This window comes from Mytilus edulis, chromosome 2 (genome assembly GCF_963676685.1).
Source record: "Mytilus edulis chromosome 2, xbMytEdul2.2, whole genome shotgun sequence".
Classification (NCBI taxonomy): domain Eukaryota; kingdom Metazoa; phylum Mollusca; class Bivalvia; order Mytilida; family Mytilidae; genus Mytilus; species Mytilus edulis.
This window is the reverse complement of record NC_092345.1, coordinates 45,633,271-45,653,276: the sequence shown is the minus strand read 5'-3', so window position 1 is coordinate 45,653,276 and position 20,006 is coordinate 45,633,271. Positions and strand designations below refer to the sequence as shown.

Sequence of the window (20,006 nt, the reverse complement as noted above, 5' to 3'; positions counted from 1 at the left end):
ACAGTTACTACATCATATGTCAAATACATATAGTCTACTACCAAATACTATGTGTTATATACCTTTCGTTTCACTACATATACATCATTAGTTTTTAATTTTAATGTCAATGGTTCGACATGATTTTTTGTTGTTGTTCTATTGTTCATTTAAGATTTCTGTACCACCATGCATGGCCTATACCATCATACTGTTTCTTTCTTGTTGGTACTAAATAAGAGATGTTCACTATGGAATAACAACGGCTTTCGTGTTGTTTGAAGTTCTTGCAGCTTCGATGTTTTTACTCCTATGCAACTTTGTCTAAACTGGACTCACTGTTCTCTTTATCTATGATATACTGTCCTTAGCTAGTTTTCGCCTGTTTTATTCTTTCTTTAAGTATATATATTATTTCGCTTTTTTATACTATCTTGCTAATAATAAATGTATTTCGCTTCTACTTTGTCATCTATAAGTTTGTATTTGTGGAAGCTATACCACGATCTCGAAGTTTGTTCGCTATAAGGCACACTGTTCTATACATGTTTTTTTTTAGTTTACTTCGATCTATTCAACATCTAGCTAATTGGTCTAAATATAATCGTTTTTCCATCAATTAATCGTCCTTGCTTCTCTTAATATCAGCTTGGTCGCTTTTGATCCGCTACTTAACGGTACCCTTTGATTTTTCTCTTAGTGCAGTTTTTTTTGTTAATTTGAACTATTATTTTCTGTTATGAATTTTCACAATCAACAAAGAAAATAATACATAAAAAGAGCAGAAAACAGCGCTTGCCATCAAAATATACTCTTCTAAATATCACCCAACACGTGTTGCATATAGTATAACACGTCTATCTTTTGTTTAACTAAATTTAAAGAAATATATATTTCATATGTATCACACTTTGTTGCATAGCAACCTTAAAATATGTCAAAGACGTTACTAAAGTTTGCATCATTGTCAAAAACGCCTTGAAACTCATGCATTGCATTTTAAAGTTTTGCAATACAATTAAAAGATCTCTAGCTCGTGCAATATATTTGATCGTTTGGCAACTTGAAGTGCATATCAACCAAAGTTAGTTTGTCATATAAAAAATAAAATAACAAAAATACTGAACTCCGAGGAAATTCAAAACGGAAAATCCCTAATCAAATGGCAAAATCAAACGATAAAACACATCAAACGAAAGGACAACAACTGTCGTATTCCTGACTTGGTACAAGCATTCTCAAATGTAGAAAATGGTATATTGAACCTGGTTTTATAGCACAAAACGTCTCACTTGTATGACAGTCGCATCAAATTCCATTATATTTATAACGATGCGTGAACTAAACAGACATAATAGGTAACATATTTTACGGTATAACGCCTGAATATGACGACCTGAACATTTAAAGCAATGTAGTATAAACATTATTACTCGATTTATTATTAATTTTGATTGCTTAACGCATTTACATTCGAATAGTAAATAGACTTATAGAAGGGCGAAAATTTGCCTGGCTATTGGAAACTGCAGGTACATTTGATAGGACCCAAATTAGTTGTTGCAATGATTCTTTAACGTGCAGAGTGTGCACTCCCCATACACGAGTCATCTGTTTTGACCGAACATGTCTGCGTATTTATACATTCCACAAAGCCAAACTGATATCGTACTTAAGCAATTGACGAAAACAAGAGTACATGTATGATCATATTTCTATACCGTAGTCAATTCTTGATTTCGCTTATCTTACAAAGCGTTTCTGAATCCTGATTGTGAATGTGTTTATAATTATACTTGTATTGTTCACAATAAAATATTGTTTACACAAAAGCATTGTGATCAAATGTTACCTTATTATATTTATAATCACCAGCTCGTAAATTAATAATAAGTACATTGGTCAACATCTATGAATATTCATGTTATACCCCTTCAGGAATATTCGTGCTATCACATTATCATATTACATCATTTTCTTGTCTTAAGTATACTGAAGAGATATATATGATTTGAAACACAAACATGTGGTTGAAATAATTAATAATTCGCAATTCCTAAGACTCAAAACTATTATGTCATATGTAAAGAAAAATAAAAGTCTGAGTATCGAAAGAAAATTCAGTACAACATTTCCGTACAACATTTAAATTATCAAATTTAAATGCAACTTGAAAGTTAATGGAATCTTTTTTAACAACAAATGCAAAAAATAAACTTCACCAGTTACATGTACCACCATGAAAGCTTCTATTGGAGTTAAGTGCTTTTGTTGAAATTTTTAATTGTTTTAATTAAATGTTCTTTATTAAAACCCGTTTCGGTGGTCGCCTCGTATGCGGGAGGTGGTGGGTTTGAACCCAGCCGGATCAAACCAAGGTCTTTAGAATAAGTACTTGCTGCTTCTCCGCTTACCGTGCGACATTAAGGAGATAGTGCAAAGACTGGTCGGCTCGGAGTCAGAATAATGTGTCCGGGTAAGGGTGACTTGTCTGCATGCAGACTATTACCTTGTGAACTAACGCGTTAAAAATCTGGCTCGGTGTGTCGGTCTAGTTTAATACATATACTCGTCCTGAATATGTTTATCAATTTGCCGCCGGCAGCCACTCTTCATCATCTTTATTTAACCGTATCTTTTTGTTTAATCTGGTTATCTAGATAAGTGGAAGAGGATTGGTGATTTCAAAAACTCAACATATACCCATGTACACTGAAATGAGGAATCAGCATGGTCAATGGTCAATGGTTGCCTTGTGTCATTGCTTAATGTTTTGTCATTCGGAGTATTTGATGCTGGTGATCTATTGTAGTTCCTGTTCAATTCATCGCTTATTATATATACCAGTTTCAATCGTTCAATGATATCGTTCAGTATCGAACAGTGTTCGATTATTTTAAATTAACCATTCAATAAGCATTTGATCTGAGCTTCGTGTTGAAGACTGTACTTTGACTTATATAATAGATTACGTTTTATACATTTTGATTTGGGTGGCGGGTCGTCTCATTGGCACTCATAACACATTTTCTTATTTCTAATGCATTACAATGGCCCACTCACTTTTTATTTAATGAAGACGTAGTAAGAGGTGATAGATAGCTAATGTTTATATAATACGAACCATGCCATTTCATTTTTGGAGAATAGATAGATTAAATACCGATGATTTATGTTCTTCAACTTGTTCATCACACTTGTTATTTGCTTTACTGATCGAAGTAAGACTAATCAATGCCTGCATATTTAGATCATCAATTTACAATTATCTATTTCAATTTCACATACAAAATTATATTATAAAAGTCTGTGGAAACTTAAAACGATTTCTATGTACACTAGTATGTAGATTTCCGGCTTATGCAGATTATTGTTTTGATTTGAAATAACATTCTATGTCTCAATTGTACTGCACCAGATGCACATTTTGAAAAAATAATGATTTTGAAAATCGAAAAATTGCATATGGAGTTTTTCTTTATGTAACAATGATGTATTAATTATTTTCCTACTTTTCACATTGATTGAATGATAATTGATAATGCTGTGAAGAAAGAGGGCACTTTGCCGTTCACTATTCTGAAACATTGCAATCACATTTTGCACAAAACATTAAATTGTGCATTTAAAGTACTTTAGAATACGTGCAAAGTCAAATGTAGCTTGTAGAAATAAAGCACAAATATTTTAAAGTAAGTTAATTATAGGCGTATTCGACTAATTGTAATATAAATTACGTTATGATATCGCTGTCTGCCATCTCATTCTAACTCCTCGATTTCCTTTATCTTGCAAGGTAACAAATGCACAAAGAAACATCTTTTTGAAATGAAAACGTATCTCTTTCCTTTCTAATTCAAATGATAATTGTGGACGTGATTTTTCGCACGTTCTCAAATCAGTTTGGATTGTTGTTCTGTACATATTTTCACCGTTTCAAAATCTAATGCATTCTGTGTATTTTTTTCTTTCTTAAAAAACCTGCACCAAGATGTCGTCCAAGAAGTCCCAAACAATGAAATTCCTCCGATTGAGATTTTTTTTTATTTTGAGATGCGAAAAAATGAAATTACTCAATACATAGTCTTAGATTTTAAAACGACGTTATGGGCGTCATTGATGAGTCTTTTGAAGACGAAACAAGCGTCTTGTGGACCCATTTTTAATCTTGGTATCAATGATGAGTTTATTTTCTGTTTCTCTTTTTCAATTGCAAACAGTTTGCGTTGTAATTAAAATTCACTATTTTTCATACAATTCTACTGTTTTTTCTAAGAGTATTTGGATGTGATCATTATACAAAAATTGTACATACGCTTCAATACCAGTTACTATACCGTGTTGTTATGTAACATGATAAAACAGATAAGCTGACAGGAGATTGGCAGGTAGTTGATGCTGGGATCACGTGTGAAATGGTTCGTTACCAATTAATGATACATGTACACATTCATTACAGTAATTAATCAAAAACTACAAACAGAGACGTGCCCCCTTTTAGATAAATGTTTTCCTACTATCATATGTATGTCAATTTCAAAACATGAACAATTGTAGTTGTATTGAATCTAATTTTCCTGCTACAGAATACCTGTGAACGTCTTATGCAAAGATTTATGTATTGTAAACTGAAAACCTTTTTCAACAACCATCAATTTTTAAGACTTTCCAGTTGACCCAATGACTCTCAAAATCGAGTTATAATGAAAAAGATCCATCGTGAACAATATACATTTATAATGGATATGACGTTAATATGCATAATTCGAAATAAAGCAATGACGCAAGTCTGATCGTAATATTTATAATGTTAATTATTATGCAATGTCTACGTTGTATAGATTTTGACTTTATAACGTCGAAAGATTATTGTTGGCAGAACCTTTAAGTTTATTGTATCTAAAGTTTTGTGCAGCAACAGATGTTTCCAAAATATTTTTACATAAAACTGTTGAAATGTTATCCTGGAAAACAGATTCAGAAGAGTTACATAACATTATCACTGAGTGATTGATTTATGTAATTGCAAAACTGACACTATACAAGTTAATAATGCACTGCTCTTATTGTATAGAGTCTTATTCTGCTTTTTTATATGCCTTTTATGCTACGAAAGATCGTATAGGTATAGGACCATAAGAGGTACAGCTCTACAGTTATTACAATGTAAACTTTGAGACGTTTAATCTCTTCAACTTTGTACTTGTTTGGCTTTATAACTATTTTGATCTGAGCGTCACTGATGAGTCTTATGTAGACACAACGCGCGTTTGGCGTATTAAATTATAATCCTGGTACCTTTGATAACAATTAAAACGATTGCTTTAAAAGGGCCCAAAAAAGCTTGTTGCATGAAACATTAACAATGGAAGTAAATTAGTTTTGATATATTACCTCCCTGTCTAACTTTGAGACAGACTGGCACTAACAGCCTTCATGCAAGCATCAGAATGTCTTCGATCTTTAATTGCATATACAATGTTATCTCGTTTGCCAAAATTATAATTTTCTTATAACATGTACAGTTCTGTCTCGAGCATATAACAACGCCGAGTCCATTTACCATCAAATGACAGTAATTCTAGAGAATAATACGCCAGTGTACTAATAGTTCTTCAATACGGGATGCATCTGTCGAGACCAAACGTCACTAGTATATGTTGTTTCCGATTCTATCAGTTGTTACCGGAAGACAGCTACAAAAAGAAAATGCAGGTGAAACATCCATTAACATGATTTATTAATCCTGTGTCTACTAGAAGTAAGACAAATATCATTCAGAGAAATATTTGCTTGTAATTACTATGAAATGTTTGCATTACATGGTCGTTATTCTTGTTTGCACTTTGGACTTGCATAAAAAGGAAGGAAAACCAATTAGAAACGTTTATTTCGTTCCTTCGTTGGTTATGAGTATTCCTTGAGATGTAAACCTGTCAAAGTACCAACTTTATTACCAATATTTGTTTCTAATAACAGTATGATAAATGTACAATTAGTTATTTTAACTTGTCCTATTAGTTTCTGTGGTTTTACTTATTAATGTTTTTATTTATTTAATTATGGCAATGACCTTGTACAATTAAGCAAGTCATACACGTGGCGCAGTACGCACTGTTGTACATCTAAACATTGTTCAAGTTAAATAACCACATACCTATGGATAAATCGTAGACCTTCAAAGTTTAAGTTTCGACAAAAACCTCAATTGCAGAAAAACAGAATTGCAAAATACCAAGAAAGTTTACTCCCAAACAAATGTAATATCAATATGAATTCTGTTTTAATATAATATTCGAGTTAGTGAACTACATATAAACAAATTATTGCCGAAAATGAGAATATTTAAAGTCCAATTTTCTTTGAATTCTTTACAAAATCTCAAATAGTGTAAAATTTAAGGTAAAGCTTCCGATAATATACGAGTTATTTCGCAACATATAAAACATTGACTTACATTTCATCTTTAAAACCTCGTGAAAAAGAGGCGGAAGATACAAAAAAATGAAAACTCAAAAGTCGAAAGAGCGAACTATTAATCAAGTAAAAAACGAAAAAAAAGACGCAAAGTAAAACAAGTCTACAAAACACTGTACGAATCTATCTGGTTTGACAGCAGTATACCATAATGGATCTCTATATGTATAGAGGGGTATATAACTTTTTATGATTGTGTTTTCAAGTTTTTGTGCTATGAAGTTGTTTGTTCTTCAAAAAATAAGTATTTTGTACTGACGTTCTGATCTGTATTCTTTGGAAAGCTTCATGTACAGAGGTAGCACTACACGCATTCGTGATTATCAAGCAAGACAAAATAGACAGTTATGACCCAAAGGTTGCTATAAAACCAACATAATATAGACCTTGGAAATGATCCGATGGCAATTACATAATCGTCTGTGATACCTGAAATACCAAAGTGCTAGAGAATAAGATGATATCAAGTCAGATGCTAATAGACATTTATAACCGTAAGGATGACATAAAACGAACGATATGTAAACACTGGATATGATCCGATGACGATTACACAATTGGTTATGATGATTAACATTATGTAACAGTTTGATAAGCTTAATTAAACTTCGTCAAGGATAAGGTTTTGTTGCTGCGTTTTCCCTGAAAACTTGTAACAGTAAAAAGTATGTCAATAGGTCAAACTCGGACCTAAATACAAGCCACTTAAAGAGAAAACCACGCGTACCATTGCCAAATTAAAACATACCAGTACGATAGCAAACGACGGGTGAACAGTACTAAACAAACGGAGGGTGAACAGTTCTAATGTTCAGACATCATCTTATAGATATCCACAACTTATAAACTGATATCCAAATAAGGGGTTTTGAATGAGATATACCAGAGACAATGATTTTGGAAATACAAGATACTCACAGTCTGTTCAAGATGATTACTGTGAGCTTTGAGGCTTAAAAATTGATATTCAACTTCCTCAAGCTGTTGATTTTATCGTATACCCCACTTCGTCTTTTGATTATATAAAGTCTCAATATAGAAAGTAAAGCAATATTTTTTAAATTCCGCTAGGCGTTTGCAGTTTGATTTTTATCAGCCTTCAGAAAATAATATTTATGGAGATTACATGAGAAATACATTATTGTCCTGTTGTTTGGTATTAAAATAATTGAGATATAGATGATAGAATATTATGGGGATTAAGTTTTTCAAGTTTACACTAGAATCATGGTCATTTGGATTCGAGCGTCACTGATGAGCCTTTTGTAGACGAAACGCGCGTCTGGCGTATATATAAAATTTAGTCCTGGAATCTATGATGAGTTTGTTTGTCATCTAGTTTCAGCTTGTCTGTCCTTCAAAATGACGGTTTCTGACAACATGCACTGTCTTAATCTTTAAAAACACAGTGCTAGTAATGTAACGTGTAAATCACATAAGATGCAAATAGACATTTATTTCCGTAAGGATGACATAAAACGAGCGATATGTTAACACTGGATATGATCCGATGGCAATAACATAATCGGTTATGATGATGAATATTATATAAATGTTTGATAAGCTTAATCAAACTTCCTCAAGGATGAAATTTTGTTGCTATATTCCCCAGAATAAGTTTTATAGTACAAATGTTGTCAAAAGGTGAAAATCCAGACTAAATATAAAACCTTTAAGGAGAAAACCATGCACGCAATTGTCATTTAAACCATATTTCGTTCTATTAAAACGATAAACGACTTCTGTATGATAATCCTAAGTTAAGCTAAACATAATAAACTGTTGCACTGATGTTTTTGATAGATATTTCCAACAAATACATCTATCTACACTATTAAATATGAAAAAAAAAATGTTTAGCCACCGAGCCGAAAATCGTTTGAACTATTGTACAATGATAAATCGTTAGTGTATGTTATAAACTTAATAACTTCATATAGTAATTGCTTTAATATAAGCGTAGATTTATTAATTCAATCCCATTTAAAGTTCCGTAAAAGATTCCTTTGTAAGCAGGCGGACATGGTTTTATATCTTGAATTTATGACAACTCGTCCGCCTCAAACACTATCACTGATAATTACAATTTGCACTTTATCAAACTCACACCACTCAAAAAAAAAAAAATTCTTTGTTTCATAATAATTTTTTCCTTTCTCGGGGCATTCTTGTCATAAAGAGCCAGAACTCGCACCACTCGAAAAAAATCTTCTCTAAGTATTTTTTTCCGTTTGTGAAGCACCCGTATCACTCTTCTATTTTTTAATTATTTACCAATTTCAGTTACATCTTCGCCTGCCTTGGCGCTCGTTGAAATCAATTTTTGCGTTATCGTCCTTGATTCTGCGGAATGAAGTTTTTCTAATCTTTTTTCAATACTATTACATCAAAATATTTGTGAAAGTCTTAAAATATCAAATAAGTCAAAATGATACATTTAAAATATTACATTTTATCAAATGTGTGAAAGTTTCTGGTCTTTGTGAAATTTATAATGAAATACTTTACCTTGTTAAAAGTATTTTAAATATAAATATATAATACACTGTTCAACTTAAATCACTTTGACGACGGATGCCAAGTGATGCGCATATTTGACCTTAGAGTCTGTATCGCTCACCTAATTTAATAAATCTTTAGACTGGCTACATCGCCAGTAACCTAAATCTATATCATTAAAGGAAGATACAGCCGCATCCCCTCTAAAGCCATACAAAGCGGGAAATATTTGTAATATGACGTATACATGTAGTGTTATGTACGTCTTAAATTTGTCTTTGAAAAAATCTCTTTTTCCACAGAAAACACCAATACCTGAGAAAATAACCCTTTGCTGAGACCGTTATCTATCTGTATATATAGGTATGAAATAACCCCATTTTTAATACTGGTTATTGACAATCTATCGAATAAAATCTCTTTGAAATATGAACTTTTAAAAATTAAGATGCTGATAGCTTCATAAACGCAGATTTTGGCTTTTTAAAATAATGTAAGCGATAAAACATGCTTATGTGGGAGTTGTTCCGCTAGGTGTTTTCAGTCCTTGATTGTATAAGCAGCTGTCCAGAAATAATATTGTGCAGCAGCTTAAATGATTATCTTTAACATTGTGATGTGCGTATTGAATTCCATCTCTGATGATTTTTGCGTTGTAGTGCTAGCACCAATGAAGTAAGGAATTTCGGTAATTCAAATTATAACTTATTGAGAATTATGTTGATTTCAGTTGTTCACCAACATATGTAAACACGACATTGTCATTCGAGGCAAACACTCATTATGAATGAAGAAATACGAAAGTACAGGAAATAAAACGAGGAAGTTGATTCCTAAAATTTTGTTAATATTTGATAATTTATATTTTGTATAATATGAACTATACACATGGAAAAAAGTATTGCAACACCAAATTGAAATTGAAATTAAAAAAACACTCTTTATTTTTTTGTGATATAATTTGATAAAATAGAACTAGTTAAACATTATTTAAGTATCACATGAGTTTAATCAATAGATATCGACTCGATAAGTTTTTATCTGCACATGCAGCTACTGTACCCGTAAACAGCAAAACAGATGTTTTCATCTTCATTGTTTTCAACACTTTAAATAATCAATTTTTAAAGTTATGTGATTGACACCATGTAATGGGTCCTTGACAACTCTTAACTGCAGCAAGATGGCAGATTATCAGCATAAAAGAAGCAGGGATGTCGCTGTAACAACTGCACGTATTGTTGGTCATCACCATTCCACTATAAGTCGTTTTGAGAATAAAAATCAGGCAATAAACGCTGTTAAAGACCTTCCAAGATAATGAAGACCCCCTATACCATTTGCTAGGGAAAATCAAGCATAATGAAGGTTGGTCAGAAGGAAACCCATTGCATACAAGACAATCCTAAAAAGAGAGTGGTGGCCATACAGGAGCCTTTTAACAAGAACTGTTCGAGATCGACTCATCGCTTCTGGTTATCGTGCGACAAGACCATTTCGGAGACCTTTGCTAACAAACAGACACCCAGTTTTCCGTATCACACGTAGTGCAGAGCTCGCCAAAGTTGGAAATTAGCATCGTGGAGGAAGATCCAATGTTCAAATGGAATTCGGTTCATCTTCCTTTGCCCGATCGTAGCCCGGATTTGAACCATATCGAGCATATTTGGGACACTATTGGGCGGAAAGTGCGCGAAAGGACACCCCAGTTCAAACACATCATGAAATAAACAATGCCCTTCATCAGAAATGGTTGCTGCTACCTTAGCAACAAATTAGTCGATTTATGGCAGGTATCAGAAGACGTTAAGATGCGGTTATCTGTTTGAATGGAGGCTGCGCACAAAGTACTAATTCTTTGGCGTATAACGAACAACCATGATGTGAACAGTCATTTGAACATTAATTTTGAAATGTCTGACATTGTAAAGTTCGACTACAGTAAAAGTTGTAAAATGCATTTTTTTGTACAAAAACACTTCATTTTGTTATTAAAATTGTGGTTATATAAATCATTTTTTTTTTCAAACATTTTTTGTTCGTTTCAATGCCAATGTTATCATAAACTATGTTTCAATAATATTATACATATATTTTTTATATTTCATCCAAACAAAGAGGCTGATTTTTCAAGTTTTAAAAAATCAAGGTGTTGCAATACTTTTTCCATGTGTATATTATACATGTATATGCGTATTCCAGAATAAATTTCATTTACTGGTGATTGTTAATATGATATATATATACAATGTATAAGGTGAAATGGACAGTAGCAATATTTCTCTAGTGGAACGATTGTGAATCAAAGACTGGCGTATTACTTATAGTGCTCATATATATGTAAATAACGACTTTAAGAGGTTCTTTTCGTAGTACGTTTGTTACTCTATGCTCATTCATTTATAGAGTTACCTGATTGAATATGACACATATATAACACATTCATAAACATTTTCGTATGTGTAAATATCATAGTAAAGCTAAATGTGTATCATGGGAGAAAAATGCCATAACAATATGGAATACAAACAGAATATTATGCAACAGTTGTCTCCATGGAGTAATTTTAATTGGTTATTTATAGATATATAATGGAAGCTATTAAGATGTAGGAATTTGTCATTCTTTTATAAAATTGGAATGTTTCGAAAATATTTTTTTGTATGATATGTACGTAATGATTGTTTGACCTTTGTCCTTCAAAATGACGGTTTCTGACGAAATCCACTATCTTAATTTTTAAAAACTCAGTGCTAGTACTACAGTTTGTTTATCAAGTAAGATGCAAATAGACATTTACAACCATAAGGATGACTTAAAGCGAATGATATGTAAACATTGGAAATGATTCGGGGACGATTGCACAGTCGGTTATGATGATTAATATTATGTAAATGTTTGATAAGCTTAATTAAACTTCCTAAAGGATGAGGTTTTGTTGATGTCTTCCCCAGAATAAGTTTTATAGTACATATTGTGTTAAAAGGTGAAAATCCAGACTAAAAATAAAACATTTAAAGAGAAAACCATGCATGGAATTGTCATTTAAACAATCTTTCGTTCTATTAAAACGACAAACGACTTGTATGATAAGCTTGAAGTAAATCTGAACATAATAAAGTGCTGTACTGATGTTTTTTTGAGACATTTCAAACATATAAAGTTTTACTGGAGACCAATTTTTTTAGCCGGTTTGTCTACGCGCAGACGATCGTTTGGTGTATTATATAATAATAAACACTTAGTGTTTATGCAATGTACTTTATAACTTCATACATAAATTGCTTTAAAAAGCGTAGCTTTATTAATTTTACCCCAAATAAAGTTCCGTAGATGATTCCTGACCGTCTACGTTTTGTAAGCAGGCGGACATGGTTTTGTGTCTTGAATTTATGACAATTCGCAAAACTCAAACACTCTCACTGATTATTACAATTTGCATCACTTTATCAAACTTACATCACTCAAACAAAAAATGTATTTAATCAATGGATTATTTTCTTATTCTCTTAATAAATTCTTCCTTTCTCGGAGCACCCGTATCGCAAAGAGACAGAACTCGCACCACTTGAAAAAAAACCTTCTCTTAGTTAATTTGTTTTTTGTTCTTGAAGCACCTTTATTACTCTACTTTTTGTTTTTATAATGTATAAATTTCAGCCTCATCTTCGCTTGCTTTGGCGCTATATTGAATTTGTCCCGAGCTGAGAGTATGCCGACTTTTAAATATATGTTTGCGTTATCGTCCTTTATTCTGCGGAATGAAGTATTTCTAAAAAAAATTTCAATACTATTACATTAAAATATTTGTAAACGTCTTAAAATATTAAATAAGTTTAAATAATACATTTCGATTATTACATTTTTATTCAATGTGTAAAAGTTTCTAAACTTTGAAATTTATGATGAAATACTTTACCTTGTTAAACGTATTATAAATATAAATATATAATACACTGTTCAACTTCTATAACGTTGACGACGGATGCCAAGTGATGCGCATATTTGACCTGAGAGTCTGTATCGCTCACCTAATTTAATAAATCTTTGGACTGGCTACTTCGCCAGTAACATAAATCTATACAACTAAAGAAAGAGACCGATTTCATTTAGCCGCATCCCCTCTTAAACCATACCAAGTAACAAATGTATGTAAAATGAAGTATACATGTAAAAAAAAGGTTCCAAATAAGCATTTTGCTTGGTTTTCGCGCAATAACTTTAGTATAAGTGAAAAGAAATCTATGAAATTTTAACATAATGTCAATGACCACAAAAGAAAGGTTGGGATTGATTTTGGGAGTTAAAGTCACAATAGTTTAGGAATAAGGGGCCAAAAACAGGTCCCAAATAAGCATTTTTCTTGGTTTTTGCACAATAACTTAAGTATAAGTTAATAGAAATCTATGAAATTTTAACACAAGGTTTATGACCACAAAAGGAAGGTTTGGATTGATTTTGGGAGTTTTGGTCCCAACGAATTAGGGGCCAATAGGGGCCAAAATTAAACTTTGTTTGATTACATCAAAAAATGAATTATTGGGGTTCTTTGATATGCCAAATCTTACCGTGTATTCAGATTCCTAATTTTTGGTCCTGTTTTCAAATTGGTCTACATTAAGGTCCAAAGGGTTCAAAATTAAACTTAGTTTGATTAAACAAAAATTGAATTCTTGGGGTTCTTTGATATGCTGAATCTAAACATGTACTTAGATTTTTGATTATGGGCCCATTTTTCAAGTTGGTCCAACTCGGGGTCCAAAATTGTTATATTAAGTATTGTGCAATAGGAAGAAATTTTCAATTGCACAGTATTCTTCAATAGCAAGAAATCTTCAATTACACAGTACTGTGCAATAGCAAGAAATTTTCAATTGCACAGTATTGCGCAATAGCAAGAAATCTTTAATTGCACAGTATTGCAAAATAGCAAGAAATATCTAATTGCACAATATTGCGCAATAGCAAGAAATTTTCAATTTTACAGTTTTTATGAAATATTCTTTGAAAATTGGAGTTGTCTTTCTTTGTCCAGAATAGTAATTGAATCATTTTAAACCATTGTTTTATACAATATACAATGTAATTTCACGTTTAATACCAACTAATAAATCAAAACAATCTTTACCATTCAGTGATAACAAGCACTTTTTTTTACATTTTAATATTTTATGATGTATTTAAATGAGTAGTTATTGTTGCAAACTCCATTACAAATTTGAATTAAGATCAGTGTTGGAATAAGGGAAAGGGGGATGTGAAAAAAAAATGGGGGGGGGGAGTTTTTATCATTTCAGATTTCATAAATAAAAAGAAAATTTCTTCAAACATTTTTTTGAGAGGATTAATATTCAACAGCATAGTGAATTGCTCAAAGGCAAACAATTTTTTAAAGTTCGTTAGACCACATTCATGCTATGTCAGAAACCTATGCTGTGTCAACTATTTAATCACAATCCAAATTTAGAGCTAAATACAGCTTGAATGTTGTGTCCATACTTGCCCCAACCGTTCAGGGTTCAACCTCTGCGGTCGTATAAAGCTGCGCCCTGCGGAACATCTGGTTAATACTGGTTATAGACAATCTATCGAATAAAATCTCTTTGGAATATGAACTTTTAAAATCTCAGATGCTGATAGCTTCATAAACGCAGATTTTGTCGTTTAATCATGTAAGCGATAAAAAATGCTTATGTGGGAGTTGTTCCTCTAGGTGTTTTCAGTCCTTGATTGTATAAGCAGTTGTCCAGAAATAATATTGTGCAGCAGCTTAAATGATTATCTTCAACATTGTGATGTGCGTATTGAATTCCATCTCTGGTGATTTTTGCGTTGTAGTGCTTGCACCCATGAAGTAAGGAGTTTTGGTGAATCAAATTATAACTTGTTGAGAATTATGTTGATTTCAGTTGTTAAACGTTCACCAAAATATGTAAACATGACATTGTCATTCGAGTCATACACTCACTATGAATGAAGAAATACGAAAGCACAGGAAATAAAACGAGGAAGTTTATTCCTAAAATTTTGTTAATATTTGATAATTTATGTTTTGTATGACAGGAACTATTATTCATGTATATGCATATAAAACTTAAATAATGATATTGAATTAAACAATGACTTGATTATGTATTGTTCAGACATATTAGATGATGTTAAGATCAAAATGACCATTCAAGAATAAATTGTATTTACTGGTGATTGTTGATATGATTTTTATATATAAGATGAAATGGACAGTAGCAATATTTCTCTGGTGGAACGATTATGAATCAATTACTGGGTCATTAATAAAATATACAGTGCTCTAATATATATATATATATATCGACTTTAAGATGTTCTTGTTGTAACACTTTGTCGTTCAGTTAAACCTGATTGAATATGACACACATATAACACATTCATATACTAATACTTCATTCATTTTCGTATGTGTAAATATCATAGTACAGCTAAATGTGTATCATGGGAGATAAAGCCATTACAATATGGAATACAAACAGAATATTATACAATAGTGTTCTCCATGAAGTGCTTTTAATTGTTTTTTTCTTTGCCTTTAACATTTAAACGACTTTATCAATATACCAATGTAGTAGCTATTATTTAAAAAAAATTATCAGTGCATTTTGTTGCAGTATTATAACAAAGTTTCACATTAAGTTTTAAAAAAGGGAATGTGTCAATGATTTAACTTATTGCCTTTAAAAGAGTAAACCATCACTTGATTTTCTTATTTACGAATCTACATGTAAATACTTCGAAGATCGAGAAGAAATCACACATACTTGCGGATATTAAAGAGACACTATCATTTAATACTAAGATTTGTTCATGTCACGAAAGACATAAATCTTTCCCTTAATTGACATTGTTAGTTTTAAACCATTGTTTTCTTTTTTATATTTCAGGGTTTTACAAAGATTTATAAGCAGTTCTTTCCGTTTGGCGACCCAAGTAAATTTGCTACCTTCGTTTTTAATGTTTTCGATGAAAATAAGGTAATATTAGTATTTGTATTGTTGTTGAGTATAATAGATTGACAGACATCCAACTAACACCTCCGTTTAAACTTTATTAGACATTTATTATAACGTTGGACATTGAAATAAAATTAAATGTACAAACACAGCTTAGTAAATGCATACTAAGATCCAGTTCGACAAGCTGCTAATGCATACAAAAAGCAAATAAAAAAAAAACGAACTTCGAGGAAAATCTTTAATGGAAAGTCACTAAGCAAATATCAAAATCAAAATTTCAAAGGAATGAATAACAACTGTCGTATTCCTGACTTGGTACATGCATTATTTTTTGTATAAAGTTGTGGATCAAACCTGGTTTCATAGCTAGCTACAATCTCTCACTTGTATGTTACAAAATTACATGAAAACAGGATATAACGCCGTTGATGAAAACTCTGCATTATTATTTAGTTCATCGATGTAAAAAAAAAGGAACCCCGATCACACTAGAACTTTTATGTACGAAGTTTAGAAGCACAGATGATGAATAGTAAACTTGACCTATCACAAAGAAAAAACCCTTTATACCAGTGTTTTGATCGTATTTACGAACATTTGAATAAGATAACTTCAGGTTGATGACGATAAATCGAATAATGTGCCTTTTTTATTCTACTGTTTAATTCTTTTGTAACATCCTAAAACGGTTCGGTTTTTTTTATGCAAATGGGACTTTGTACCAATAAAAAAAATAACCCTTGTGGTTGACCATTCACATACATGAGAATAAATTTTGAGTAATACCAGATTTTATAAAAGAGGCAGCATTACAAATAAATGCAGTTAAGGTGGTATGAGTGTCTTCCTCCATCTTGGATTGTAAAAAACAGAGAATCAAAGGTCCAGATTTTCCATCAAGTTAGCAAAATTTGATGCAGGAATGCAGATGTTTAATGTACATTTTCATTTAAAAGTACCAATTTATAAGAATATAACTTCTAAATATTGATATTTTTGCAAATGTTAATTATTTTGGGTTGTTTTTTTTTTGTTTTTTTTTAAATTGCCATTTTAAGGGGAGGTAACTCTAAAAAAGTGCATTTTCTGAAGAATTCTGTATTGAATTTTCCTATTTTGTATTTTAGCCGGAAAAAACGTACGGTGACCCTATCTTTGCTTTTGATGTTCTCAAAGCAGTGTCTGAAAGCTATCTTTTCCTGAAGTATTTAACAATTCTATCATTTTGTTTAGTTTCTAATCACAAAATAGTGTTTTTTCCTGTATACTCCATACAAAATATGTCATTTTATTCCGTCATGTAGCTTGAGAAAATGCGCGGTGACCTATCATTTTTATTATATTTTTCAACATGTATCAATAGATACAACGTTTTAGCAAAGTATGAACAAATTCTATCATTTTTATTTTAGACTCCCATACCACCTGAAGCTACTTAAAACTTTTATCATTTCCTTAAAAACAAACACTACAGAATTAAATAAAACAACCTTAAATCTGATTCCTTTATACATTAGAGAACTAAAATCTCGTTTCATGAATGAATATAGGTTTGAAACGACAATCTTAAAAGAAAAAAATATCCTTAAGTTATTTCATAGTGCTACGCAAATTGAGAAACTTATCATTTCCATAAATCAACCAAAGTAAAACGACAAATACTTTCAAACATCCTAAGCCTAAGATACAAAACATGAAGACCAATACGTTATACAAGTAGATACATTTTTTGTTATTTGTCTTATATTGCCTAATGAACACTTTTTATGTGCTCGAATACCATTAAAAATGTTAAAGATAGTTTTGTAGTAATTTAATATTCATTTGTGTGCGATTTAAGAATTACAACCAGTAAAAGAAACAACTTGGGCGTTTATTTTTAGTTTTACGAATTAAAATGCTTTTCTTGGCAATCAACCGAATGATAGAAACATACGATGTTTATAATCGGCTTTAGTTCCACAATTATGAAAATAAAAATATTTTGATATATAATAACATGGTATAAGTTAAACATAAGATGTAACTGTTATAAAAAAACAGTTATCATCGAGATCAGTGATGTACATTGACAACATTATCGTGAATAACTAGTCTTATAGATTTAATAAATAATAAACTTTACATCAAATATTTTTCTAATTTATAACCACCTGTGTTTCCAAAATCATCGAAAAAGCTTTTAATATTTCGAACACGTGGTAAAAAGTACGGTTGATTAAATTCCACTTTGATTGGCGATTGTTTTTTCCTCAAAGGTGATAACGTTAACGGTGCCAATTTTGCGGCACCAGATGAACATTTGGACAAATGTCACTCTTGTGTTGCTCAATACAACCATATTTAAAAATCCAAAACTTTAATTAAGAATAGAAGAATTGATAAATTTAATAAAGGACGAAAAGTATATATAGTCAAAGGAATCAGAGATTTGCTAAAAATAAGTTTCATCAGCAAATTTCAATAATATGATATATTTATGTTGATACCAGTTCTAAAATACTGTTCACTTGGTTGGTGTTACCCTCGGGGACAAACAGTCCACCATGCCCCCATTATACCTGAAAAGATTGTTGATATTGAAAATTTCATTGTGAATTCCAAGTCCTCAATCTTCTTGACCTCGAACACATTTTGTTACTGTGCACTGCATGGTCAAGCCAAGACCTTCAACTCAGGGATTTTCTCAGACGCCAGATTTGGGCATGCAAGTACAAATAAAGGAATGTTAGGCCAATCATTGTCATATAGATGCTTAGTAACAAAACTGTTAAGCTCTGCACAAATTACTTGATGTGTTTTAACACTTTTTCCATACAGACAAACGTGGTTTTGTTTCACATTTACATATAATTTAACCATTCTGATTGTATTTATTTTAGGACGGTTTTATAGAATTTGGAGAATTTTTACAAGCTTTATCAGTGACCTCTAGAGGAAGCGTGCAAGAAAAGTTACAGTGTAAGTAAACACACGTCCCCCTCCCCCTACTTTATTAATTATCATTGGTTACAATTCACCGTTGTAAATTCTATATACATTCTTGGTAATATTTAAAATGTGTACGCGTACGTAAAAGATATTAAAAAATGGAAATTAAACCAATGATGTGACGTTATTTTCATAAACAGTTGAACTATTAGATTTTGAAAGGGCGATTTGATGAAAGGAAAACAGAAATTGTTACATCAATTTAAGACTTCCTTGTCTTGTATTCAGAAATATGCCAGTTGTTATCCATCCATTTGATGTGTTTCAGCTTTTTGCCATTTGATTACGGACTTTCCTTTTTGAATTTACCTTGAAGTTCGGTATTTTAGTTATTTTACATTTTACATCATCATTGTTGATTGTTATCAAGTGTTGTATTTCGGTTTTACTGTCCTGTTGTGTTATGTTTATCTTTTAAAACAATTAAACCAGCACATAATCTTTCATCATTCAACACACTTAGAACATAGTCAATATATATCTTCTTCATGTGTATGCATTAACACCTTAAAACATAGAAAATAGATTTCAACAATATACACATTCTTCAAATAATTAAGTTAACATTTATATTTCGTTAACAATAATGGTGCAATGGTTAACCAGTCGAAGTTAAAAAGATACATCCAACTTATAAATTACCAGTCCTTCATTTAAGATGATTTTCATGTAAACGTTGTTTTATTTTACTCTCGTTATCTTTCAATTAATCCTAGCACAGTTATGCAATAACGTCAGCATTGTTTAATTGTACATTTTTTTATAGTTCTGTAATAGTGGTCTGAAATAGTTCTTCAATATTTTTCTTGAAATAGGGAAAACTTGATTAACAAAAAGAAGTGCTGAATAAGAAGAACTGTTATTACATTAAAAAGGCTGTTTCGACAAATATCAGTTAGATAGCAATAAACTGCAATGATACATACATATGTGCACTCTTTGTAGATTTTGACCCGAGTGAAACACGTTTGAAACTATACGACACCTCGTGAACAATTCACCGTCTCAGCATCTACACCGAACGTGACATTGCTTGATCGTACTCCGAAAAAAAAATAAAGTCACGCCGTT

The 20,006-nt window shown here is 31.4% G+C and overlaps 1 protein-coding gene across 1 annotated transcript in view; it reads left to right on the top strand.

Moving 5' to 3' along the window:
* LOC139512259 (neuronal calcium sensor 1-like) overlaps nt 1-20,006 on the top strand; it is a 34,847-nt gene that overhangs the window by 6,984 nt on the left and 7,857 nt on the right. The window contains exons 4-5 of the mRNA XM_071299756.1: nt 15,873-15,962; nt 18,827-18,905. Of these exons, the coding sequence (XP_071155857.1) occupies nt 15,873-15,962; nt 18,827-18,905 (169 nt within the window). The remainder of the gene's footprint in view (nt 1-15,872; nt 15,963-18,826; nt 18,906-20,006) is intronic.